This window comes from Molossus molossus, unplaced genomic scaffold, assembly GCF_014108415.1.
Source record: "Molossus molossus isolate mMolMol1 unplaced genomic scaffold, mMolMol1.p scaffold_m16_p_8, whole genome shotgun sequence".
Taxonomy (NCBI): domain Eukaryota; kingdom Metazoa; phylum Chordata; class Mammalia; order Chiroptera; family Molossidae; genus Molossus; species Molossus molossus.
The window spans coordinates 98,698,184-98,725,033 of NW_023425402.1; the positions used below are offsets into that span (position 1 = coordinate 98,698,184).

The 26,850-nt window shown below is 39.8% G+C and overlaps 1 protein-coding gene across 2 annotated transcripts; it reads left to right on the forward strand.

Moving 5' to 3' along the window:
• Positions 1–3,325: 3,325 nt before the first annotated feature.
• Positions 3,326–26,482, forward strand: GINM1 (glycoprotein integral membrane 1). 2 transcript variants are annotated; one of them, XM_036248403.1, is made up of 8 exons: positions 3,326–3,442; positions 12,996–13,055; positions 13,195–13,291; positions 16,117–16,268; positions 17,023–17,179; positions 18,844–18,974; positions 21,134–21,297; positions 26,030–26,482. In XM_036248403.1, the coding sequence occupies exons 1-8, from the start codon at positions 3,326–3,328 to the stop codon at positions 26,139–26,141; spliced, it is 990 nt and encodes a 329-aa protein (XP_036104296.1). In that variant the 3' UTR covers positions 26,142–26,482. The 2 variants fall into 2 exon arrangements, with proteins under 2 accessions (XP_036104296.1, XP_036104295.1); XM_036248402.1 differs by having other exon boundaries at positions 18,841–18,974; positions 26,030–26,459.
• Positions 26,483–26,850: the final 368 nt, after the last annotated feature.

The following is a 26,850-nucleotide window of genomic DNA, read 5'->3' on the forward strand; positions in this document are numbered from 1 at the left end:
ACCTGGCTCACACTGGTAGCCCTGCCCTGCTGACTCCCTGAGGCCCCACTCCCACCCCACCCCACCCCACCCCACCCCACCCCACTTTCAAGCCCACCCAACTTTCAAGCCCACCCAAGCTGTTGCCACTTGCTTAACCATAGGATTGGCCTGTCTTGGATCCGGCTTCAGGTTTTTCCTAAATTCTTTCAAATGAGCAGCATCTGGTCTCAGCGAGCCCCATACCTCTCATTAAGTAATACACTGAAACAAACACAGGGAGGCAGCCAAAATGAGGAGACAAAGAAACAGGTCCCAAATGAAAGAACAGAACAAAACCCCAATAAAAGAACTAAGCGAAATGGAGATAAGCAACCTAACAGATACTGAGTTCAAAATACTGCTTACAAGGATGCTCAATGAACTTAGTGAGAACCTCAGTGAACTTAGGGAGGGCCTCAAGAGCATTAAAAAGGACCAGTTAGAAATCATGGATACACAGTTAGAATTGAAGGAGGCATTAACTGAAATAAAGAATAATTTACACAGCTTCAATAATAGAGTATGTAAATCCAAGGAGCAAACCATCGATTTGGAACATAAGGAAGCAAAAAATGCCCAATCAGAACAGCAAAAAGAGAAAAGAATCCAAAAATTGAGGATAGTGTAAGGAGCTTCTGGGACAACTTCAAGCGTGCCAACATTCGCATCTTGGGGGTGCCAGAAGGAGAAGAGAGAGAACAAGAAATCGAAAACCTGTTTGAAACAATAATGGCAGAAAACTTTCCTAACTTGGTGAAGGAAACAGACATACAAGTCCAGGAAGCACAGAGAGTCCCAAACAAGATGAACCCCAACAGGCCCACACCAAGACACATCATCATCAAAATGCAAAAGGTTCAAGACAAAGAGAGAATCTTAAAAGCAGCAAGAGAAAGGCAGCTAGTTACCTAAAAGGGAGTTCCCATTAGGCTGTCAGCTGATTTCTCAAAAGAAACTTTGCAGGCCAGAAGGGAGTGGCAAGAAATATTCAGAGTGATGAAAACCAAGAACCTACAACCAAAATTACTCTATCCTGCAAAGCTGTCATTTAGAATCGATGGACATATAAAAACTTTCCCAGACAAGAAAAAGTTAAAGGAATTCATCACTACCAAACCGTTATTATATGAAATGATGAAGGATCTTTTTGAAGAAAAAGATAAAATGTATGAACAGACAAAATGGCAATGAATACATATCTATCAACAATGGAATCTACAAACAAAATGAACATGTAGAACAGAAACATTCTCATAGATACAGAGAACATTTTGTTGGTTGCCAGTTGGGAGGGGGGTTGGGGGAATGGGTGAAAAAGGTGAAGGGATTAAGAAGCACAAATTCATTGCTAGACTGACAAACCTCAAAGGGAAAGGGGTTGGGGGGGGCAGGAAGAAATAAACCAAAGAACTTATATGCATAACCAATGGACACAGACAAAAGTGTGGGAAAAGGTGGGAGGGGGGCGGGAGTGGGGAGGGGGTCAATGGGGGAAAAATGTGGAACATCTGTAATACATTTTACATCCAACAATAAAGATTTGAAAAAGAAAAAAGAAAATTCCATGGTAATCATGCCTATATACAGCAAAATGGTGGCCTAGAGAGAACTATGTCATACAAAATAGTAAAATTGTTTATTATCAAATAATATCAACTATTTAAACTTTATTTACCCAACAAACCCCTGATTAAACAGGCTTTATACTTTAACCTTTGGCCACTGCCCCCTGGAGCTCAGAGCTAGCCAAGGAGATGGGGAAGTGAAAGAATAATAGATTACGGGTCAGACTCTGGGAAATACAGACTACCTCACTTTCCCCTACTATTTTTTCATGTAAATGTACTTTGGAACCTTATACATATATCACTAATTCAAATTATACAGATCCACATATGTTATGTGTTCTGACCTCTAGATTTGTTTTTAATCCCAGCCATCTGAAACAGTGAAAAGGCCAGTGGTTGCAGTTGGAACCCAAGATAGATGGAGCTTGCAAGTTAACAATATTGTGGGGCATCTTATAGTAGGCAAGGAGTTAGTTGAACAATTTTGTAGTTTCCTTTAGACTCTGTGGGCATGGATAAAGGTGTTGAGAAAAGTGGGAGAGGGGCTAAGAGAGAAACAGATTTGTTATTTTTCATATCATTTTATTTTTTAAAAGACTACATGTTTCTTATTCTGCCTGAATGGCAATGTCTCCAAGTTCTTCTCAATCAATATGCAATATTGATTAATCTGAAATGCCTGAATTTTTTGGTATTTTCTGCTTTAGAGGGTTTCATGCCATGTTTTAATCTGAAAGGAGGAAAAATAAGTCTATCATCTTCATTTTGTAGATTAAGAAACTGACCAGAAAGGCCCCCCTAGAGTACAGGTGGACTGGCTTCCAGTTAAGCGTTGTTCCCATGCTACCTCCAGTTATCTGCTGAATGTTGAACATTTAATGCCTGATTGATCCTCAGCCTTGGCACAATAAATCACCCCGCGGAATTTTAAAAGTTACCAATGCCGGAACAGCAGCCCAGACTAACTAAATCAGAAACTTGGTACCCTACTGAGAGTAATTTTTAAAACTGCCCAGGCAGCCCAGCCGGTGTGGCTCAGTGGTGCAGCGTGGACCATGACACGGAGAGGTCGCCAGTTCCATTCCGGGTCAGGGCACTTGCCCAGGTTGTGACCAAATCTCTAGTGGGGGCATGCAGGAGGGGCCAATCGATGTTCTCTCTCATGGATGTTTCAATCTCCCTCTCCCTCTAAAATCATTACATAAGAAGTAAAAAATAAAATAAAAATAACAAAACTGCCCAGGCCAGTCTCATGTACAGCGAAGGTTTGAAAACTACCAACTTAATAAAATTTCCCCTCTACACATGGCATATCTTCTTTTTTGTGTATAACAGTGTGATATACTGCCATTATTTTCACTTTATAGACATAGGTAAATATATATACACACAGAGATATAGCTATGTGCATATACAACATAACACTAATTTTAAAATAATGGCAACGAAAACGCTTAGGTGGGGAAATCCTCCAATCCTGAGCGCCGGTCTAATGATGAAATAGGACTTGACTTGACTCCGCCCCTTGACGTTGCAAGCCTGCTACGCGTGCGTGCAAGGCCCACTCTTCCCAGCGCCCCAGCCTCCGCTAAACCTACGCCTACCGAGGCCCGCTGCTACCTCGCCCCGGGTCCCTTCAGGCCCCGCCCCCAGAACGGCTCCGCCCCACTCTGGCCCCACCCCTCGGGCAGGCCCAACCCTCCTCGCACCCCGCAGCCGCCGTTGGCCAGTCCAAAATGGAGGGCGCACTGCTGGCGCCGCTCGCCCTCCGTCTGCTCTTGCTCGCAGCGCTGCCGGCCGCAGGGTGGCTGAAGACGGGTACCCCTGAGCCGCCGCCGCCCGGAGCTCCGAAGGTAGGACAGGGCGGGCGCGGCTCAGCCGCTCCTTCGTCCGGACTCTGGGGAGGCCAGGGCCGTGGGAACGCGGCGTCGGCATCGACGTATTTCACCTCCGGCCGGCCGGCCTTGGGCTGTGGTCCGGACTCCCAAAGGAGGAGTGGGGAAAGGCACCCAAAGAAATGGGGTTGGGGGCGTGAAGGGGGATAGCGAGAGAGCGAACCGAACTCTTGAATCGTGGTTAAGCTTGGCCACGCGAAGTTTACATATCTTACGCAGTCCGAACTGTGGCCATCCTAATGGGGTGTCGCCGTCAAAAGGACTACGCGATCACAAGTGATCCCAGCCTTTGTAATGGCTCCTCGCTGGGGTAGAGCCAGGTCCTGGGGTAAGAGTGTTCTGTGCTCGGGAAATGTGGAAGTTGCTCAGTAAGAGAGCCAGAGCGATTCCAGGTACTGTTTACCCCGGCCAGTGGCGGGGTGTGGGGGGGGGGGGCGGGGGGACCGCCTACCCCCAGCGTGCTGGTCTCCGGGGTGTGCGCCTGTCGACGATGGGGCCTCAGAAAGAGAGAGGAAGACCCAACATGTTGCCTGACATGTCCCTTTGGCATGTGGAAGACCCAACGTGTACCCTAACATGTCCCTTTGGCAGGTGATGTTAGAGAAGTGGCTCTTGGAGCGTGGTGGGACCAGCTGCACGAACATCCCCAAGGAACCTGGGGGGTGGGACCCAGCAGTGTGTTTCTGTAGGGGATTCTGAGGTCAGCTAAAGTGTGAGGACCTCAGCATCCTTGAGTTAAAGGGTGTTTGGTTCGTACCGTTTTGTTTTGTTTTTTGCTGTAGAGGTGTGCTGACCTAAACCAGTATTTGCCTTTCATCAGTTGAATGTAGGTTGGGAAAAGTTTTCCCAGAATGGAAAGAAACGATATAGGTATATATTTTCTTACTAGTCAAATTTTGAGTACTCTAATTTCAGAGACGACTGACACTGTAAATGTCACTTTTTTACTTTCAATTAATTTTTTAAAGTTATGACATTACTTTCCCTGGGTACAAAAATAATAAGCAATCTCAGGTTCAGTTCTGCGATGGGATTCCAAAAATGCAAGTCCTAAGAACCCCTTACATCTGAAATTGTATGTAGACCACAGTTGCACCTGGTCAAAAAGATGAATATGATGGGCAAGCACCAAGAGACCAAATAAAAATGAAATAATTCCTAAAGTTCAAATAAGACATTGTTTCCCCCCTTTCCAATTTTTAAAGATTCATTATAGTCACTTTTAAACTCAAAAGACATTTGAATCTGTCGCTATAATCTGAGAAAAATTCATTTTGACTTTAAGCACTGTCGGCTCTTAGTTCATCATTTCAGTTCTCTGTTATTACCCCTTTATTCCACTTTTGGAAAGTTCAGGTCTAGACTCAGAATTTCATAGATTTAAATGAATGCTGAGCAGCTAGGAGGAGAATTTCATTCCATGGAAATGCTTATATGGGAAACTGGCACCTGTTGACCTAAACTTTTTCAATGTTTTGTAAAAAGTTTCAAATGTACAGGACATTGGAAAAAATTTTACAGTGGTCACCCATATTACCTTTGTACAGTGATGGTGTATGGTCTGTTCTCTCCATACAGTAGCCACTGGACTACTGTAGTTACTGAGTATTCGAAATGTGGCCGAGACTGAGAAACTGAGTTTTAAAAATTTTAATTTTAATTAATTTAAATGGAAAAAGCCACATGTGGTTAGTGGGTGCCATATCGAGTAGTGAAAACTTGAGCTACCATTAAGGTTTTACTATACCTGCTTTATCACATATCTGCTCATCTCATTTTTGTATCTACCCTGATCTAAATGTAAGAAAACTTGAAGTCAGGAATATTTTCCCACTGACTCAGATTTACTGGATTATAAACATTGTTCTGTTTACATACGCAGTTGTCAGAAGTTTCATAGATTGTAAAAAGAAGAAAAATATTTATAGTACGTTCTTATAATAGTAAAATACTTGGTCACCAAAGAGAAGTTATCCAGAGGACACTTATTTCTTATATGTGTTAGTATTTATTTCAGATATTTCCCTCAGAGTTACTTGTTTATTTTAAACTAGGTATTAATTACAATGGTACCTTAGGAAGCTGTTGTGTCCCTGAGGGGCATCTTGTGAATGCAGAAATTAGAGGAAGAGTTCAAAATGGGTGAGGAGAAATTTCAATTCTGTCAACCACTTTCTAAGTATGTGCTACCTTGGATGGTAAATCTGAACTTCCAGTTCATTTTGGTTCTCAGGAAGAATAACAAATGAATTTAAGGTCTGGAGACAGTAAGGGATTAGAGACTCCTGAAATGAAGTCATTCAGAAGGACCCAAAAAATTGAACTTGGTTCTTTGGAAAATGTAGTATGCTAGTGTCTGTTGTCTTATAAACCTCATATTTTATGAGGTAAATGATATGTAAGTGCAGTAAATTATTAACAGTGTATATATTCACTGCTTAAAGAAGCTATAAAACATAGTTTCTATAGTTTCTTAGACTATCACCATTGGAGGGTTATCTCTGGGCTGTAAGAACAATAATCTCCACTTAACGGATCCTCTAGTTTGAAAACAAGTTTTTGGCTGGAATTTGTATGTATACAAAATAATATAGACACCAACTTGAAGGCTTATTGAATGTTGGTTTGTCATAGAGGTGAGTATATTGATTCTAGCTTAATTCTAGATTAGGGTGGGTTAGGAGAAAGCCTGGCTGATTCTGAGCAGTCACTAATGCAAAAGCTTCCTAGGCTCCTATGGGAGTTGGGACATGTACCAAAAGCCAGCCTTGGAGTATGGTATGGACCTTACATGTTAGAATCCTTTTCCACTATTGGAATCAGTTCAACCTCATATAATCACTTCAGTCTTATTCTCTCATTTGTTGGAAATACAGAAAGTATTGGGGACAGCCTGGCTGTTGTGGCTTGGTGGATTGAGTGTGGTCCCATGGACTTAGAGGTCCTGGTTCAATTTCCAGTCATGGTACATGCCCAGGTTGCAGGCTCAATCCCCAGTAGGTGGCGTGCAGGAAGCAGCCAATTGATGTTTCTCGTGCATCGATGTTTCTATCTTTCTCTCCCTTCCTCTGTCTCTAAAAAAACCCATAAAAATGCCCTGGCTGGTTTGGCTCAGTGGTACAATGTCAGCCTGCGGACCAATGAGTTGCAGGTTTAATTCCGGCCATGGGCATGTACCTTGGTTGTGGTTTGTCCCCAGCCCTGGTTGGGGTTGTACAGGAGGCAACCAGTCAGTGTGTCCCTCTCATGTTGATGTTCCTCTCTCTCTCCCTTTCTCTCCCTCCCACTCTGTCTGAAGATAAAGAAAATCATCCTCGGGTGAGGATTATTAAAAATAATAATTTAAAAATCCATAAAAACATTAAAAAATATATAGAGGGAGCAATTAACTGAAAACTGCCTGAAGACTGAAGAAAAGCCTTATAATCAAGGATTTACAAAAGAAGCCAAATCGAGACTGGTAGGAAGGGTGGAGACATGATAAGGGCTGGCCCTGCTCCCACAGAATGTGGCTGAGATCATGGAAGGATATCTCAGTTGCCAAGGTTTCCCCTAAGAAGAGTGGGGTCTCAAACCCAAGCCAGGCTGCCCAGCCCAGCGCACCACAGCCAGGAAGAAGCACCCATGTAACATGTAGCTGTGAAATCAGCAGGCTTTCTATCCAACATGGAGAGATGGGAGCCTGCTAGAGACACAGGGTCCCTCTTAAAGGGCCAGTGCACAAAATCTCACCCACAACCACTCACCCTGGGCTCTGGTTGAGGGAGCACTGAGTGACCTAGAGTTGTGTGAGGAGAGACTAGGGTTTGTGGCTCTAGGAGAGAGCTGAAGGGACAGCCACCAGCATCTCTGTGTTGAGTCACTCTCCCACAACTCAGATGTCATCTTTCTTGAGTAGAATACCCCCTTCCATAAGCAATAGCCCCACCCTATGGACTCCCTGTCACCACACCTTGTAAGCTTGAGCCCTGCTGAGGTATCTACTACCTGGGTGGTGGTATAGACATCTGAACAGACTCAGAGGGTGCCAGTGACTAAGTGGTATGGATTTGGGGTGTGGGCCATTCCACTTTCCAGCAAACCTGACTGACACCTTCTTCTCACCACTAGCCCCACTCTGTGGGCTCGTAGTCCCACCCTCCCAATTCCTGGTAGATCCATGCTGCCATTGTCGGGACAGAATCCAGGACAGACTGAACCATGTGGCACTGAGATGGGGGAAGTCACTCACGCCACATTTCCCCAAGCCTGAGTGGCACCGCCCCCTCACAAAAGATCCACTAGCCCTATCCTCCTAATTCCTGGTGGTTCTACCCTGCTCAGATCTGGCTCCTGGCAGAATCTGGGACAGACTGAATTGTGTGACTCTAGGACGGGGGCCATTTTCTCTCACATGCCTGACCAGTGCAGAGTCCTCTTTTCACACAGCCAAATCTTGGTCTATTTGGGCCTGATAAACTTTGCTTGCCTCACCCTAACAACTCCACGAGACCCCCCCACTCACCATAAAGGTGTGCAAGCACCCAGCTGATGGCAACTAGACTTGGTGTGCCCTGGGACATTTGCTGAGTAGCCTCAGACCCAGCACTGGCACTAAGTTCTAACCTTTATATATCTGGTGAACACCAGTCCCACCTACCTGGTGACTCACTGAGAACCTATCTCAGGCAACTTGAGTACCACCAGAGGTTCTTTCAGTGACAACCTCATAGGCAGCCAGCAGGTGGGGGAAGGTAGAAGTGGATCTTAGGGGTCCTTGGACTTGAGCTAACCTGCCCCAGGCCTAGTGCTGGTAAAAGCCAGCCTTGGTGGGCAGCTTGGTCCCTTCACACCCAAGCCCAGCAGAGGCAGCCAGAAACGGTGGACCTCTTTGTATCTCCAAACAGTTTGCCCAGGGCCAGTCACGGGCAGCTTCTGTCATTGGCCTATACCAGAATCCTTCCTAGGAGACACCAGGAGCAACATACCCAGTCAGTGGACAGCTTCAGACATCACAGCAGGATCCAGTTAGCTTTATAAGCAGTATATCCAAAGGGAGACCTTGGCAGGCACCAGATACTGCTGAGGCGAATTTTGCTTTGTGTGGTCAGCACCCGCATAGCAGTCCATACACTGTGGTCAGGGTTCATCCTCACAGTCACCCAGCCTTAGGGGTTGGCCCTCATGCATGAATGGGGCAATAGTAATCAAGACTCAGTTACAACAGGATGGCACATATAACCCACACAGGGACATTGCTGGAGCACTCAGCTCAGGTGATCAAGGAGGCTGTGCCACTGGCTCCCATAGGACACCTATTACATGAGGCCACCCTGCCACCAAGACTGGAAGTCAGCACATCTACCTAATACATAGAAATAAACACAAAGAGGCAGCCAAAATGGAGAGATAAAAAAACATGCCCCAAATGAAAGAAAAGGCGAAACCTCCAGAAAAAGAGCTAAGTGAAATGAAGGCAAGCAATTTATCACATATAAAGTAAAAAAAAAAAAAATGGTTATAACTTAGTGAGAACTACAACAGCATGAAAAATGACATAGAAATCATACAAAAAAGACCAGTCAGAAATGAATACAGTATCTGAAATGAAGACTACACTAAAAGGAATAAACAGTAGAGTTTAAGGGACCTTTGTGACAACATGAAGAGTAACAACATTCACTTCATAGAGGTAACAGAAGAAGAGAGAAAGCAAGGGAAGCTTCCCTAACCTGGTGAAGGAAGAAGACACCCAAGTCCAGGAAGTGCAGAGTCCTGAACAAGTTGAACCCAAAGAAAACCACATCAAGACATATCATTAAAATGTCAAATACTGAGGACAAAGAGAAAAATTTTAAAGCAGCAAGAGCAAGACAGTTATCTCTACAAGGGGGGAGCAAACCAGATCTAGCAATACATTATAAAGGTCATACACTATGATCAAGTGTGATTTATTCTACCGGTGCCGGGTTAGTACAATATCCCCAAATTAGCAAATGTGATATATCACTTTAATTAAATGAAGGCTAAAGATCATGGTCATATCAGTAGATGCAGAAAAAGCATTTGATAAACTCCAGCACCCGTTTATGACAAAAACTATCAGCAGAGTGAGAATAGAGGAAATATACTTCAATGTAATAAAGACCATATATCAAAAACCCACAGCCAACATCATACTTGATGAGCAAAAAAACTAAAAGCACTTCCCTTAAGATCAGGAATAAGACAGGGATGTCTGCTTTCATTCCTCTTATTCAACAGTACTAAAAGTCCTAGCCATAGAAGAAAAAATAAAAGTCATCCAAGTCTAAAAGGAAGGACATCAACTATTATTTGCAGATGACATGATACTATATATGGAGAACCTTAAGGATTACACCAAAAAACTGCTAGAACTGATAAATGAACTTAGTAAAGTACCAGGATACAAAATAAATATCCAGGCATCAGTTGCATTTTTATACACCAATAATGAAATTTCAGAAGGGGAGACTAAGAAAACAATCCTATTTACAGTTGCATCAGAAAATGAAATACCTAGGACTAAATTTAACCAAGGTTGTAAAAGACCTGTGCTCGGAAAATGATAAGACACTGAAGAAAGACATTGAAGAAGATACAAATAAGTGGACACATATATCATGTTCATGGGTAGAAAGACTTAATGTCATTAAAATATCTACTCAAAGCAATCTATAGACTCAGTGCAATTTCTATCAAGATACCAATGGTGTATTTCACAGAACTAAAACAAATATTCCAAAAATTTATATGGACCCACAAAATAACCTGAATAGCTACAGCAATCTTGAGAAAGAAGAACAAAGTTAGGAATCACACTACGTGGTATCAAACTATACTGCAAGGTCATAGCTATCAAAACATCATGGTACTGGCATAAAAACATAGATCAAGGGAACAGAATAGAGAGCCCAGAAATAAAATCATGCCTTTATGGTCAGTTAATATTTGACAAAAGAGGCAAGAACATGCAATGGCATAAATATTGTCTATTCAATAAACAGTGCTGGGAAAGTTGGACAGATGCAGAATGAAACTAACCACCTTTTTACACAATACAAAGTGTTTTAAAGAATTAAATGTTAGAATTAAAACCATGAAAAATTTTTGTTTGTTTTTATCCGCACCTAAGGACATTTTTCGATAGTTTGTTCAGATAGAGTGGGAAGGAGAGAGAGGAAGAGAGAGAGAGGAACATTGACGTGAAAGGGACACATTGAGTGGTTGCCACCCATACGACCCAACCAGGGCCAGGGACAAACTGCAACCAAGGTAGTGCTCTTAGTGGGAACCAAACCCGGGTCTCTCCAGACCGCAGGCCAATGCTCTATAACCACTGAGCAAAACCGGCCAAGGCAAAACTATGAAAATCTTAAAAGAAAATATAGGCAGTAAAATCTCAGACATTTATGTACCAATATTTTTTCTGATGTATCTCCTTGGGCAAGGGGAAAAAAAGAAAAAATAAACAAATGAGACTACATCAAACTAAAAAGTTTTTACACAACAGAGGAAACCATCAACAAAATGAAAAGACAATCCACTAAATGGGAGAACATACTCATCAATGATACTTCTGATAAGGGGTTAGTATCCAGAATTTATAAGAACTTATATAACTCTGCTCTGGCTGGTGTTAGAGTGTCAGCCCATAAACCAAAGGGGTATGGGTTTGATTCCTGGTGAAGGTCACCTACCTGGGTTGCAGGTCCAATCTCCAGCCCCGGTGTACGTGCAGGAAGCAACCAATCGATGTGTCTCTCTCACATTGATGTTTCTCTTTCTTCCTTTCTCTCCCTCTCCCTCTCCTCCACTCTCTCTGAAAAACTCAATGGGAAAAAAATGTCCTCAAGGGAGGATTAAAAAAAAAACTTACACAATTCAACAACAACAAAAATCTAATTAAGAAATGGGTATAAGATCTGAATAGAAACTTCTCCAAAGAGGATATACAAATGGCCAGTAGACATATGAAAACATCCTCAACGTCACTAATCATCAGAAAAATATAAATTGAAATCACAATGAGGTATTACCTCACACCTGTCGGAGTGAGTATCATCCATAAATCAACAAACAACAAGTGTTGGTGAGAATGTGGAGAATAGGACATTTCCATGCTCTGTTAATGGGAATGCGGATTGGTATGGAAAGCAGTATGGAACTACCTCAAAAAATTAAAAACAGAACTGCCTAATAACCCAGCTTCCACTTTTGGGAATATATCTGAAGAAACACAAAACACTATTTTGAAAGAATACATGAACCCCTAAGTTCATTGCAGTGTTATTAACAACAGTCAAGATTTGGAAGCAGCCCAAGTGCCCCTCAGCAGATAAGTGGATAAAAAAGCTGTGTTATAGCCTAGCTGGTGTGGCTCAGTAGTTGAGCGTCGACCCACGCACCAAGAGGTTGCTGGTTCGATTCCCATTCAGGGCACATGCCCAGGTTGTGGGCCCTATCCTCAGTGAGGAGCATGCAGGAGGTGGCCAATCGATGTTCTCTCTCATCAGTATTTCCTTCTCTCCCTCTCCCTTCCTCTCTCAAATCAATAAAGGGAAAAAAATTTTTTTAAAGCTGTGGTACATTTACACAATGGAATACTACTCAGCTGTAAAAAAAGAAGGAAATCTTACTTTTTGTGACAGCATAGATGGACCTGGAGAGTATTATGCTTAGTGACATAAGCCTGTCAGAGAAAGACAAATACCATATGCTTTCACTTATATATGGAATGTAATGAACAAAATTAACAAAACAGAAACACGTGTGTATATATACAGAAAACACACTGACTGCTGTCAGAGGGGAGGCGGTAGAGGCAGGGTGAAAAAGGTGAAGGGATTAAGGGGAAAAAAAAACACCTCATAGACACAGACAACTATATGGTGATTATCAGAAGGAAAGGGGGTGGGGGGATGTAGAGAAGGGTCAAGGGGGAATTGTATACTTGAAATCTGTATAATTTTATTAACCAATGTCACCCCAATAAATTCAGTAAAAATAGAAATATTTTAAAATGTTATTTTATGAAGAAATAAAAAGGCCAGGTATAAGATTGAAAGAGAAAATAAAGCCCAGCTGATGTGGCTCAATGGTTGAGCATCGACCCTGCACCAAGTGGTTGCCAGTTCAATTCACAGTCAGGGCACATGCCCAGGTTGTGGGCCAAATCTCCAGTGGGGGGCATGCAGGAGGCGGCCAATCGATGTTTTCTTGAAACATCAATTGATGATTGATGTTTCTATCTTTCTCTCTCTCTAAAATCAATAAAGAAAATAAAAACTGCTTTTAAAATAATGAAAAATAAAAAAGATTATGAAAAATTGGAGTTGTAAGTAAAGCAATAAAAAAGGCCATAAAATGAAAATGATGTTTCTACAAATGTTCTTTTAATGTTATCGTAAGTCATTGTGCCATAAATAAAATTGAGGGGGAAAAAAGAACTAAGGTAATTTCAGTTTGCGAAATGCACATCTATCCAATTTATATAATATTTGTTTTACAGGACAGCATCCGAATTAATGTAACTATTCCAAAAGATGATGGGGAGATATATGAAGAACAGGTTTGTCTCTTGATTGTTTTTAATATATCACTTAGCTAAACATTTAGCAGCCTATTTTAATTTAGTTAGATAATGTATTTTTGATATGAAGACTTCTCTTCAAGTATAAACCATAATGTATATACTGTTTTATTTTAAGGTTATTCTTAACATAACCTATGAGAGCGGACAGTTATATGTAAATGACTTCCCTGTAAATAGTGGTGTAACCCGAATAACCTGTCAGACTTTGATAGGTGAGTACTACTTAATTATTTCTATGATTTTTCTGTTCTTAATACTAAATTAGTAAAATAGTTCTTTGATATTATATATTTTTATTTTATAATAATAATGTACATCATTACTAGTTTGTTTAACATTTTGTTTCCAGTTTACATTGGTTATTTCTGGCATTTCACATTTTTTTCTTTCATGAGATTGGCATTGATGGAATTGCACTTGTAGTAGGTTGATAGCGTCTAAAATGTGCGTAGTGGTAGTAAATGGAGATTTACAAGCAAGAGGCAAAATCCTGGCAAAGTGCTTTTTTAACAGTTGTGAAAGACAAGAATGAATTTTCTGATTCTCTAGTTTTCACTTTCTTCTACCCCTATGCCTGTATAATGTTTTTCTTTTTAACCCTTTAAAATCCTGAGTTGTTTAAAGACAAGCAAATTTGTTACATTGGAATTTACCATATTATTTTAATGAAATAAAGAATATGGGAAATATGTATAGTACCTGTTTTAAGGTAGGCATTTAAGACAGTAAATTTTTCTCTAAACACTTATATCCTATACTTGTTAACTAAATTTTTATTATCATTTAGTGCATAGTGTTTTCTAATTATTTGTTGTGCTATTTTCTTGTTCTGTGAATCATTTAGAGTAGATTGTTTGATTTCCAAATACTTGGGGTTATTTTCATCACTCTCCTTTGTCTTACTAGTTTTTATATTATTTCATTGTTCTTTTAATGGTCACCCTTGAGAACAATAAAGTAATATTTATTATTTCCCAAACAATGCAAGAACTTTAGATTACTTAAACTTCATTTTGTGGTGTTATCGTCATGCATTTTAATTTGGTGTTCTTACCACTATTCAACGTCATTACTCTTACTGTTTTCCAGTACTCATTTGTATTTAAAACCCTCATGGTTACCCTTTCCATTGCTCGTTCCTTCCTGAATCTCTGTGTTCTCCTCTGGGGTCATTTTCCCTTGGCCTAAAGAATTCTCCTTACTATTTTTTTTTTTTTTTTTTTTTTTAGTGCAGATTTGTTAGCAATGAATTATGTAAGCTTTTGTTTGTCTGAAAACATCTTTACTTTGCCCTTTGCCCTTTCTTTTAGGAGGATATTTTTACTGGATATGGAAGCATAGTTTAGCACATCAAAGACTAATTTCCATTGTCATCTTACTTCTATAGTTTCTGCTGAGAATCAGTGTCAGTGTCATTGCTCCAGTGAGAATAATAATTATTTTTCTTTGTGTTTTTTATTTTTCTGATTGCTTTTAAGATTTTTTTCTTTGTCTTTGATTTTGAAGAGATATCAAGTCACATCGATAGTTATACTGTGATGTGATTTGATGTCTTCTGTGAGTTTGGGGAAGTTTTAGACCATTATCTTGTCAATGATAATGAAACAACAAAGTCAAGGAGGAACTGTTTTGTGAAGACTTAGATTGAGCTAAAAACCAGGTTACTTGATTCTCAATAGTAATATCTGTACCTATTTAAAAAAATTATAAAAGTTGATCTATACTTAGAGATTTGGGTTTATTAAGATTGAGGTAAGGCTCTGTTATCTATACTGTTCCTAGGTGTTTCTGATGCATAGTTAGAATTTAGAACTAGACCAGGTATTTGAACATTGATATTTACTTTAAATTACTTGTTTATAATTGCAGGTGGAGTCACTGTTTAACAAAAGCTATAGAACAGTAAGCTTGATGCATGCTCCTGAGGAATTCAGCCTAGTTTAGGAGGCAGGTGAAGAGCTACCATTAATGCTTTAAAAATCAGAAAAGGCATGAACTAAGCATTATAGGGATATGGTAGCTAGAACTACCTAAGTTGGTGTTTATTTTTTAAATGTCTTTGGTGGGAGTGAGTAGTAGAACATTCCAGATAAAGGGAATAGCCCTATGAAGGCACGGGATCAATGTAAACCACCGGGTCTGCATTAGAATATCCATCTGGGTTGCGTTTTGGCAAGTAATCCTCAGACGATAATATTTGGGTGACAGAAACTAAATGTTTTGTTGCAGCAGTTTCATTGGTATCTTTTTTTTTTTTTTTTTTGTGGTACATGCCCCTAGTGGGAACCAAACCCAGGACTCTTTGGTCCACAGGCCAACACTCAACCGCTGAGCCAAATTGGCCAGGGCTGGTATCTTGATTTATCCTTTTCTGTGGCACTTTCTGCCTTAATAAGGTAGCCACGAGCTCTGTAACCCAGCTGCAACTGCCACACGCCATCTCCACATGGGCAGGATGGGGAGTTCTGAGCTAGAAAGGAACACGGCCAGTAGCTAATTTTACCCTGTCATCCGTGAGTAGGGAGTAATTACAGGGCTTTCCTGCTTTCTTCCCATTCCTGCCCTCTCCAACAGTAACAAGTCACTTATTGGGGAAAGGATTGAGCAAAAGTCTCAATTGTCATTGTTTGGGTTCCGTCCATGGATTTTGTGAATGAATGAATGAATGAATGAATGAATGAATGAATGAATGAACGTACTTACTTTGCTAAAACATGGCATGTACAGTGTCTTCTGACATGCTTTGTAAATAATTATGCCATGTTGGTTAGGAAAGATGTTGCTAGTGTGGTGTTTCCTGCAAAATCTACAGACCATCAAGCAGTTTTCCCTTTCAAATGCCTGTAAGCATTGTAATGATTCATCAAGTCCTCTTTGTTTTCATAAATCTGAAATATCAGTGAGGTCAGAGATGGAGAGCGTAAGAAATTGGTTTACAACTGTCTGGTTTCATATACATGTCATAAATAATCAAATTTACTAACAGATTTGAAGACATTTTTTGTTCAAAGCTGTCACTACTTTTTTTTTAATATAGTGAAGAATGAAAATCTAGAAAATTTGAAGGAAAAAGAATATTTTGGAATTGTCAGTGTAAGGATTTTAGTTCGTGAGTGGCCTATGACATCTGGTTCCAGTTTGCAACTAATTGTCATTCAAGAAGAGGTAGTAGAGATTGATGGAAAACAAGTAAGATAATATGCTTATTTGGGAGTTAAATTATAATAAAGATTTGTACGAGTTATTATGCATGTGTTCAGTTATTTTATTAATTATTTCTGACTTCATAGGAAGAAGGATACCCTAATGTTGCCTATACCCAGTCATTTATCATTTATTTATTTTAGCTTTTACTTACTTAGCATTTTGAAATCTTAATTAAAAAAAAATTCTATTCATACATATTTGTCACTTTATTATTTATTTATTTTGTAAATATGTTTTATTGATTTTTTAGAGAGAGAGAGGAAAGGAGAGAGAGAGAGAGAAACATCGATGTGAGAGAGAAGCATTGATCAGCTGCTTCCTGCACACCCCCTACTGGGGATCAAGCCTTAAACCCTGGCATGGGAGGACGTTCACAGCACTGAGCCACACTGGCCCCGCTGTTTATGTCACTTTAAACACATTATAAACACCATTAAACAGCAAGTATGTGCAGAGTTTGAATTTGGTTTGGAACGCTGCTACCATTTTCTCTGGCTAAGTCTCTCTAAGTAAATTAAGTAGAACTGAAAGTAAGCTTGTAATAGTGAGTGCTAAAGTATAGAGGAATATGATTAAAGTTGCTAATTAAATGCTTCAGAGTAGGGGCAATAAAAAGGAATTGTGTGGATATAACAAGTTTTTAATGGAAATCAGGGGGAAAATTTCAGTTTGAAATTCTTATGGGGTTGTACCATTGTTTAAAATAAAGAGTAATTGCTGTTGTTTTTTTTAATAGGCTCAACAGAAGGATATTACCGAAATTAATATTTTAGTTAAGAACCAGGGAGTACTCAGACATTCAAACTATACACTACCTTTGGAAAAAAGCATGCTGTACTCCATTTCCCGAGATGATGATGTTTTATTTACCCTTCCCAACCTCTCCAAAAAAGGTACTTTAAAAGACCGTTATTTAAAGTATTAAGGAAATTATTTCTTTAGTTGGTAGCTTTTAATCATAGTTAATATGTTTAGAATAAGCTTCTTGCAAAAATGCTTTATAGCATGTATTTAAAATTTTTTTTTCTTTTTTTTTTTTTAATCCTCACCCGAGGACATTTTTCCATTTTTTGTTCAGGTAGAGTGGGAGGGAGAGAGAGAACCAGAGAGAGAGAGAGAGAAACATCGATGTGAAAGGAACACATCGAATGGCTGCCACCCGCACGACTGACCAGAGCCGGGGACAAACTGCAACCGAGGTACATGCCCTTAGCGGGAACCGAACCCGGGTCTCTCAGGACCGCAGGCCGATGCTTTAACCGCTGAGCCAAACTGGCCAGGGCAAATTTTTTTTTCTTTATTGATTTTTAGAGAGAGAGGAAGGGAGAGGGAGAGAGAGAAATATCTATGAGAGAGAACATCGATCGGCCGCCTCCTGCATGCCCCTCACTGGGGATTGGGCCCACAACCTGGGCATGTGCCATGACCGGGAATCAAACCGGCGACCTCTTGGTGCATGGGTTGACGCTCAACCACTGAGCCACACCGGCTGGGCTATAGCATGTATTTATATATCCATTTGAGGACTTTGGGAGTTTATTTTAAGTCTTAATAAAATATTATCAATACTGATTGCATAGGGACATTTTGCTGTAATTGTCTACTTTTACTCTGGGTAATCATCATAAATATGTAGTAAGATTATCATTCATTTAGGTTCATTTAAAGGAAGAAATATTCATGTTTTCCAATAAAGCAAAACTTTAAAAAATTAGACTTTTTCCTTCTCTTCCCCTTTGGACCTTGAGTCAAATTGGCCTTGGGCTCAAGTTCCTGACCATCCAGGGAAAAGGAGGGGACCCCAAATTTTCAGGTGGGCATGTCATTGCTTCCCAGCTTCCTCCCTGCTCATGCAACACTCTTGGGCACTTTCACTGTTAACTGGCCTCAAACCACAGCAACCACCAGCCTCACCCCCCTCCGCCCTCCACTCGTCACCATGGAGCTGGCTGGGGGCCAGTGATACCAAGGGAGGGGAACAGAACATGAAAACCAAAATGGGCACAAACTCCTAAGTCCATCCTCCAAAAAACACACACACCCCAACATCTAACACATCTATGCCCATCTAAACACACACACATAAACATACACAACACACACACAAACACCCCCACACACACCAAACACACACATACAACAAACACAACATACCCATACACAATACACACACCACACACAACACACACACACACACACTCACACACCCTCACACACACACAGGATTGATGGAACAAGGAGAATGAATAGATTAGACCGCATTTCATCCCAAAATCTCTAGAAGAGGTTCTCATGTTCCCGGCTCCCCTCCCAAAAGAAATAAAAAAAAAAAATTAGGCTTTTTATGTAACAGAATCATAACTGCTATAGTTTTAGTTTATGACACCTTTCTGGCATTTAAATCTGAGTAATCAAATGTGTTTATTTTTTTTCTCCCACGGGAAGATTTATGTTCCTGCTATCTAATTGTTATTGGCATAGCAATCTCTAGGGCTGGTGGGAGACACACCCCTCCTGCACCTAGCATTTTGGTAACTTGGCTCTTCCTCCGCAGTAGAAAGTGTTAGTTCACTACAGACCACCAGCCAATATCTTGTCAGGAATGTGGAAACCACTGTAGATGAAGACGCTTTACCTGGCAAATTACCTGAAACTCCTCTCAGAGCAGAGACTCCATCTTCCTATAAGGTAAATAAGGTATTTTGGATTATCTTTATATTGTAAACATTTATAGTTATTAAACAAAAGAGATAACTAGCATTTAAAATGAGATGGAAACCAGGTGGATTGGAACCACGGGACATGTTAAAAGTGAACTTATGACTGTGTTAATGTGAGATATTTAGGTATTTCTGTTTTACAAGTTTCACTTGGTAATAATATAGCCAGATAATGATTATCAAAGCACTGGATTTCGTTTTGTTTGGGATTTTCAGTTCCTGAGTCTTCCTCACATCCCCATTTGTGTTTATTTTATGACTCCTATTGTGCGGACACACATGCATGGTGCCCTCAGGATCTTATGTAGTAACTAAGCACACTTGGGTAGGAGTGTACTTTCTAGAGTCACACTGCCTGGGTTTGAATTCTGGTTCTGCCTGCCACTAACTAGTTGTGTGATCTTGGACAAGTTCCTGGTCTCTATTTCTTCATCTGTAAAGTGGTGCCTGTATAAGGATTAATAAATGGGTACAACTGTAAATATGCATTGGCACCTACTAAGTACTGACATTTTACGAATGACATTCTACTGCTGATTGGGAAATATTCAGGGTTCAAAGGGAGTGTGCTGATATCTCCATATATATAGCTACGCCCTTTACTCAAAATCATTTACAGTTAAATGAGCAGGGTCTGTGGTTAGTCTCAGGATTCCAGAGATGATTACTGGCAGTAGTTCTCGCCAGACATTGGAATTTCTTATTTGGGGTTGCTGGGAAAAGCCAGATCACTTTTTGCTGCCTGAACTCTAGTGCCCTCACGCTGCCTACCCTCCCTTCCCTCTGACTGAGCTAGCCCAAGAACAGACTGCCCAGACTAGAGTGCTGTCTTCGCTCACGCTCTAATATAGCAACGTGTTTTCACACAACCAATTCCCCGTGTGTTCCAAGAGTTAATACTGTGATTCTCTCTTCTTTTCTTTTCCTCCAACTGTTGAAAACACATAGTTGACTCCAGTCCATGTTGTGTAAACTAACCTAACCTCTTGTCAATTAGCAATTATTTTCACTTGGTGTATAGTTAGACAATAGTATGTATAATTGTAAAGGATAGTAATATTTCTGTGTCTGTGTTAGAACATTAATTTGTCTTTTGTTAATCTTCACCTAAGGATATTTTTTCCATTGATATTTAGAGAGAGTGGAAAGGAGGGGGAGAGGGGGTGAGAGAGAGAGAAAGAAACATTGATGTGTAAGAGACACAACAGTTGGTTGCCTCTCACAAGGTCCCCCACCAGGGCCAGGATCAAACATGCAACCCAGGTACATGCCCTGGACCAGGAATCCAACCTAAGAACCATTGGTGCATGGGTCAGTGTTCTGACCTCTGAGCCACAACGACCAGGGCATTAGAACAGTAATTTTTTTAAATGGTAAATGAATTTATTGAGGCACATTTTGAAATGAATTGCACTCATTCAACAAACAGGTAAGGCCCTGGCCGATTTGGCTCAGCGGTTAGAGTGTCGGCCTGCGGTCCAGAGAGACCTGGGTTTGGTTCCCGCTAAGGGCATGTACCTCGGTTGCGTTTGTCCCCGGCCCTGGTTGGTTGTGTAGGTGGCAACCACTTGATGTGTCCCTTTCATGTTGATGTTTCTCTCTCTCTCTTCCTCTCTCTCCCTTCCACTCTATCGGAACAAAAAATGGAAAAATGTCCTCTGGTGAGGATAAAAAAACAAAAACAAAAAAAATAAAATAAAACAAACAGGTAATTTGACAAGTGTAGACATCCATGTAACCACTACTACAATCAAGATATAGAATGTTATCACCCCAAAACTAGAATATAGTCCTGGCCAATTTGGTTCAGCAGTTAGAGAGCTGGCCCAACGACCAAAGAGTTGTGGATTCAATTCCCAGTCAAGGGCATGTACCTCAGTTGTGGATTCGATCTCTGGCCCCCATAAGGGTCATGTGGGAGGCAACCAATCTATGTGTCTCTCTCACATCGATATTTCTCTCCCTCCCTCCCTCCTTCCCTCCCTCCCTCCCTCACACTTGTCTAAAAAGTTAATGGAAAAATATCCTCTGCTGAGCATTAAAAACAAAAACAAAGCTAGAATATAATTTTTAGTTTCTTAGAGCTCAAAAGAAATTTGCTTATCTAATTGAAACTTCTTTTTTTAGGTGATGTGTCAATGGATGGAAAAGTTCAGAAAAGATCTGTGTAGGCTCTGGAACAGTATTTTCCCAGTGTTCTTTATGTTTTTGAATGTCATGGTGGTTGGAATCATAGGAGCAGCTGTGGTAATAACTGTCTTGAAGGTGCTTTTCCCTGTTTGTGAATACAAGTAAGTATTTTCCACTTTTTTATTTTATTTTGTTTATTAATTTATTTTTGTTACAGATGTTTCTTCTTTTTTCCCCACTGACACCCTCCTCCCCATCCCCCCCCACCTCGTCCCCAGCTTTGTTGTCCATGTCCATCGGTTATGGGTACATGCATATAAGTTCTGTGGTTTATCTCTCCCCTCCCCCTACCCCTTCTTCTGAGGGTTGTCAGTCTGTAGCCTACTTCCACGTCTCTGGGTATACTGTTCCTCAGACTGTTATGTTAATTATATTCCACAAATGAGTGAGATCATATGATATTTGTCTTTCTCTGTTTGGCTTGTTTCGCTTAGGATAATACTCTCCAGGTCTCTCCATGTTGCCTCAAAGGATAGATATTTCTTTCTTACAGCTGCATAGTACTCCATTGTGTATATGTACCACTGCTTTTTTATCCATTCATCTACTGATGGACACTTGGGCTGTTTCCAGATCTTAGCTATTGTAAATAGTGCTGCTATGAACATGGGGATACATATATTCTTTCTGATTGGTGTTTCAGGCTTCTTAGGGTATATTCCTAGAAGTGGGATCACTAGATCAAATGGCAATTCAGTTTTTAATTTTTTGAGGTAACACCATAGTGTTTTCCATAGTGGCTGCACCAGTCTGCATTCCCACCAGCAGTATACTAGAGTCCCCTTTTCTCCACAACCTCGCCAACACTTGTTACTTGATTTGTTGATGGCGGCTGTTCTGACAGGTGTGAGGTGATACCTCATTGTTTTAATTTGCATCTCTCTGATGATTAGTGATGTTGAGCATTCTTCATATATATCTTAGCCATTTGTATGTCCTGTTTGGAGAGGTATCTATTTAGCTTCTCTGCCCATTTTTTAATTGGGTTCTTAGTCTTCCTTTTGTGGAGTTGTATGAGCACTCTATATATATTGGAAATTAACCCCTTATCTGATATATCATTGGCAGGTATGCTCTCCCATACAGTGGGTTGCCTTCCCATTTTTTTTTATCCTCACCTGAGGACATTTTTTGACATTTTGTTCAGATAGAGTAGGAGGGAGAGAGAGAAACATCGATGTGAAAGGGACACATCGAGTGGTTGCCACCCGCACGACCCAACCAGGGCCGGGAACAAACTGCAACTGAGGCATGCACCCTCAGTGGAAATTGAACCTGGGTCTCTTTGGACCAAAGGCTGACTCTCTAACCTCTGAGCCAAACTGGCTAGGGCTACCTTTCCATTTTGATGGTGGTTTCTTTTGCTGTACAGAAGCTTTTGAGTTTGATGTAGTCGCATGTGTTCATTTTTTCCTTTGTTTCTGTTGCCTTAGGTGATGTATCAGTGAAAATTCTGCTGCATATGATGTCCAAAATTTTGTTGCCTACATTTTCTTCTAGGATTTTTTTGGATTCACAAGTCACATTTAAGTCTTTTATCCATTTTGAGTTTATTTTTGTGTATGGTGTAAGTTGATGATCTAGTTTCATTTTTTTGCATGTAGCTGTCCAATTTTTCCAGTACCATTTATTAAAGAGGCTGTCTTTACTCCACTGTATGCTCTTGCCACCTTTGTCAAATATTAATTGAGCGTATTGCCTTGGGTCCATTTCTGGGTTTTCAGTTCTGTTCCACTGGTCTATATGCCTGTTCTTGTGCCAGTACCAGGCTGTTTTGGTTACAGTTGCTTTGTAGTATAACCTGATATCTGGTATTGTGATCCCACCTACTTTGTTCTTCTTTTTCAAGATTGCTGTGGCTATTCGGGGTCTTTTTTGGTTCCATATGAACTTTTGAAGTATTTGTTCTAGTTCTGTGAAATATGTCGTTGGTATTTTGATGGGGATTGCATTGAATCTATAGGTTGCTTTGGGTACTATGGACATTTTAATTATGTTAATTCTTCCAATCCATGAACAAGGTATGTGCTTCCACTTTTTTATATCTTCCTCTATTTCTTTTTTCAATGTCCTGTAGTTTTCTGCAAATAGGTTCTTTACTTCTTTGGTTAAGTTTATCCCTAGGTATCTACTTTTTTTTTGCCGCAATGGTAAATGAGATTGTTTCTTTAGTTTCTCATTCTGTGAGTTTATCTTTGGTGTATAACAATGCCATCGATTTCTTGACATTAATTTTGTTTTTTGTTTGTTTGTTTGTTTTTTAAGAAACACATTGTTTTATTTAACCAACCTTATATTATTATTTAGGTTGTTCCAATGTTTCACTATTACAGAAACTGCAATAAATATCAGTGAGCCCTGTGTATTACAAGGCCAAACTTGTAATTTTAAAAGTTTTTTAGTTCCTACTTTGTTTTATTTAAGACTTCTACGTTTACACTAGCAGAGAGCATAATAAAAGTAAACAGTAAATTTCACCCTCATTTTAGGGCTGAGAACATCACTAAGGAAAGAAAAAGTAGATTAATTTTATACCTGAAAAATGATCTTTCACTATTGTTTAAATGACCATTATTTTATAACAGTAAGGCTGACATGTTTTAATGTGTCAGCAACTTTTTTTTTTCATCCATAAAATATATGATAGTACTTTTTGTCGATTTTTGTCCTAAGTTTTTTCTCTTTTCAATTTATTTTTTATTTCTTAAAATTAATTTATTTTTGTTACATGTTTTCCCTTTTACACCCACTGATTCCCCCCTCTTCTTCCCTCCCCACCCTGTCCCCACCTTTGTTGTCTATGTCCATTGTTCATACACACATGCATATAAGTTCTGTGGTTTATCCCCCCCTTCAGGGGATTGTCAGTCTGTACCCCACTTCCACGTCTCTGGGACTACCCTGTTCCTCAGACTGTTATGTTCGTTATATTCCACAAATAAGTGAGATCATGTGATATTTGTCTTTCTCTGCTTGGCTAGTTTCGCTGAACATAATACTTTCCAGGTCCCTCCATGTCTTCTCAAAGGATAAGAGATCTTTCTTTCTTACAGCTGCATAGTACTCCATTATGTATATGTACCACAGCTTTTTTATCCATTCTTGACATTAATTTTGTATCCTGCTACTTTGCCAAATTCATTTATTAAGTCTAGTAGATTTTTAATGGAGTCTTCAGGGTTTTCTGTGTATAATATCATGTCATCTGCGAATAATGACAGTTTCACTTCCTCCTTTCCAATTTCGATCCCTTTTATTTTTCCTTCATGTCTGATTGCTGTGGCTAAGACTTCCAGTGCTATGTTAAATAAAAGTGGCAAAAGTGGGCATCCCTGTCTATGATTTGTCATTTGCTCTTGTATATGGTATCCCCATATCATACAAAAGTTTTAAATTTGGGTTGAAAGCAATTTCTGTTCTTCCTTTATTATGGCTTCTAAGGTTTTTCATTTTCCTAAGTAGTTCTTTTCCATCTTAAAGTTGTGTTTTCTTTTTTTTCAAGTGTTTATTTTTTATGATGATGTTAATCCTCACCCAAGGATATTTTTCCATTGATTTTTTGAGAGAGTAGAAGGAAGGGAGGATGAGAGAAACATCGATGTGAGAGAGACACATCAGTTGGTTGCATCCTGCATGATCATGACTGGGTCCAGCAATCGAACTTGCAACCCAGGCATGTGCCCTTGACTGGAATTGAACCCAAGAAAGACCCTTTGGTCCACGGGTGGACGCTCTAACCCCGAGCCAAACTTTTGTGTTTAAGCTAGAGTTTTGATTTTGTTTCACAAACAGGCCATTGTTCCGTTAGTAACTTGCCCATTACTTAGAATGTTAAATTATGAACTAAACTCCCATATTTATTATTCTTGTTTCTGGACTTGCTTTCACTGATCTGTTTAACTATTCCTGTGCCGGTGGCACAGCCTTAATTGTTATACTTTTTTTTCCCTTTGTCTTAGGATTCTGCATTCTTTTTTTAGTTATTGTTTACAGTATTACACATGTTCCCTTTTCCCCCTCCACCCAGCCCCCATAATTATGTTTTAATAAAATCTTTAAAATTTTTTTTTCTTTATTGATTTTAGAGAGGGAGAGGGAGAGAGACAGAAACATCAATGAGAGAGAACATCAACTGGCTGCCTCCTGCATGCCCCCCAGTGGGGATTGGACCTACAACCTGGGCATGTGTCCTGACTGGGAATTGAACTGGTGATCTTTTGGTGTGTGGGTCGGCACTCAACCACTGAGCCACACCAGCCAGACTTAATAAAATCTTTGATAGCTGGTTAGGGCAGGTGTCTCTTTTCCCCACTGTTCTAAAAAAATGTTACAGTAATTCATGCAGTTTCTCTCCTGTGAACTTTACATTCAGCTTGTTCAGTTTTGTAAACTAAACTTCTGTTGATGTTTTAATTGCATGACATTGAACTTGCAATACAGGGTCTTGGATCCTCTGCAAAGATCTCTGGTCAGGACGTTAGAAACAAAAGGAGAAGTGCTGTTTAAAGATCTAAGGTTGCATTCAAGTAGTGATTACTGTTTGGAAAGCTGCTTAGGTTAGGCCTAGTCTTTTTGCCCAACATGTGCAAATCTAGGGTTCTGACCCTCTTGCCTTGGAGATCTATTCTTACCTTATTCTTTCCTTTCCCTATAGTAAGGGACTTCCTCTTAGACCTTTATATTCCCTTAGTTTGCTTAAAGTGAACTTTGGACTCAGAGTTTGACATTATAAACTCACCAAAATGAAGCAAAGCATCTAATCCCAGGTATACATTTCATTATTAACCTTGAAGTAGCCCTACCTTATTACTAATTTTGTTTTTTATATTTCAGAGGAATTCTTCAGTTGGATACAGTTAATGTTATACCTGTGACAGCTGTCAACTTATATGCAGATGGTCCTAAGAAAACAGCAGAAAACTTTGAAGATAAAACATGTATTTGAAATACTGTCTCAAATCATGGACTCTGAATTAGTCTTTTGGCTCTGAATTGACACTTGAATGTTTCTTTAAATCATTAAGAAACGGTTTAAACACTAGGGAAATTGCTCAACTCCTAAAACTTGACCTTTAAAATGTCAAGTTATAGTTCACCTTATTCTTTAACTAGGCTGGCTGTTCAGATGATGAATTATTAAGGAAAATTTAAAGTGGAAGAGAAGACTTGTGAAGAAACTTTGAAATTACCAAAAAGGAAAAAAAAAAGGCAAGATAAAATGCCATGTGCCAATACTTTACAGGTGCCTTTGTTAAGGAAATTATATCCACTTAATTACTATAATATATAAGACTATGAAAAGCACTTTATGAAATTCTAATTTAAAAGCTCAAGAACTTAACACTTATTTTTTTATTCAGTAAAATGTGCCTTTATATTAAGTATATAAAAATCACTGAAATGTATCATGATTTGATTGTATCCTGTACCAAGACCACTTGCCTTGAATGCACCAGGATTTAAAAATAGTAGTGACATGTTCTCACTCTAAAATAAATGTTTTTGAGGAAAAAATGGTCTTTTGGTATAAAACTTTGCCCAAGTGAGAATTATTTCTATATTAATAGCTCCTTTCATGTACACTGGCGAAACCAAGGTTTAAGTCAGTTAAAAGTACCATCATCATGGAATTAGAAAGTACCTTTCCTTATTGT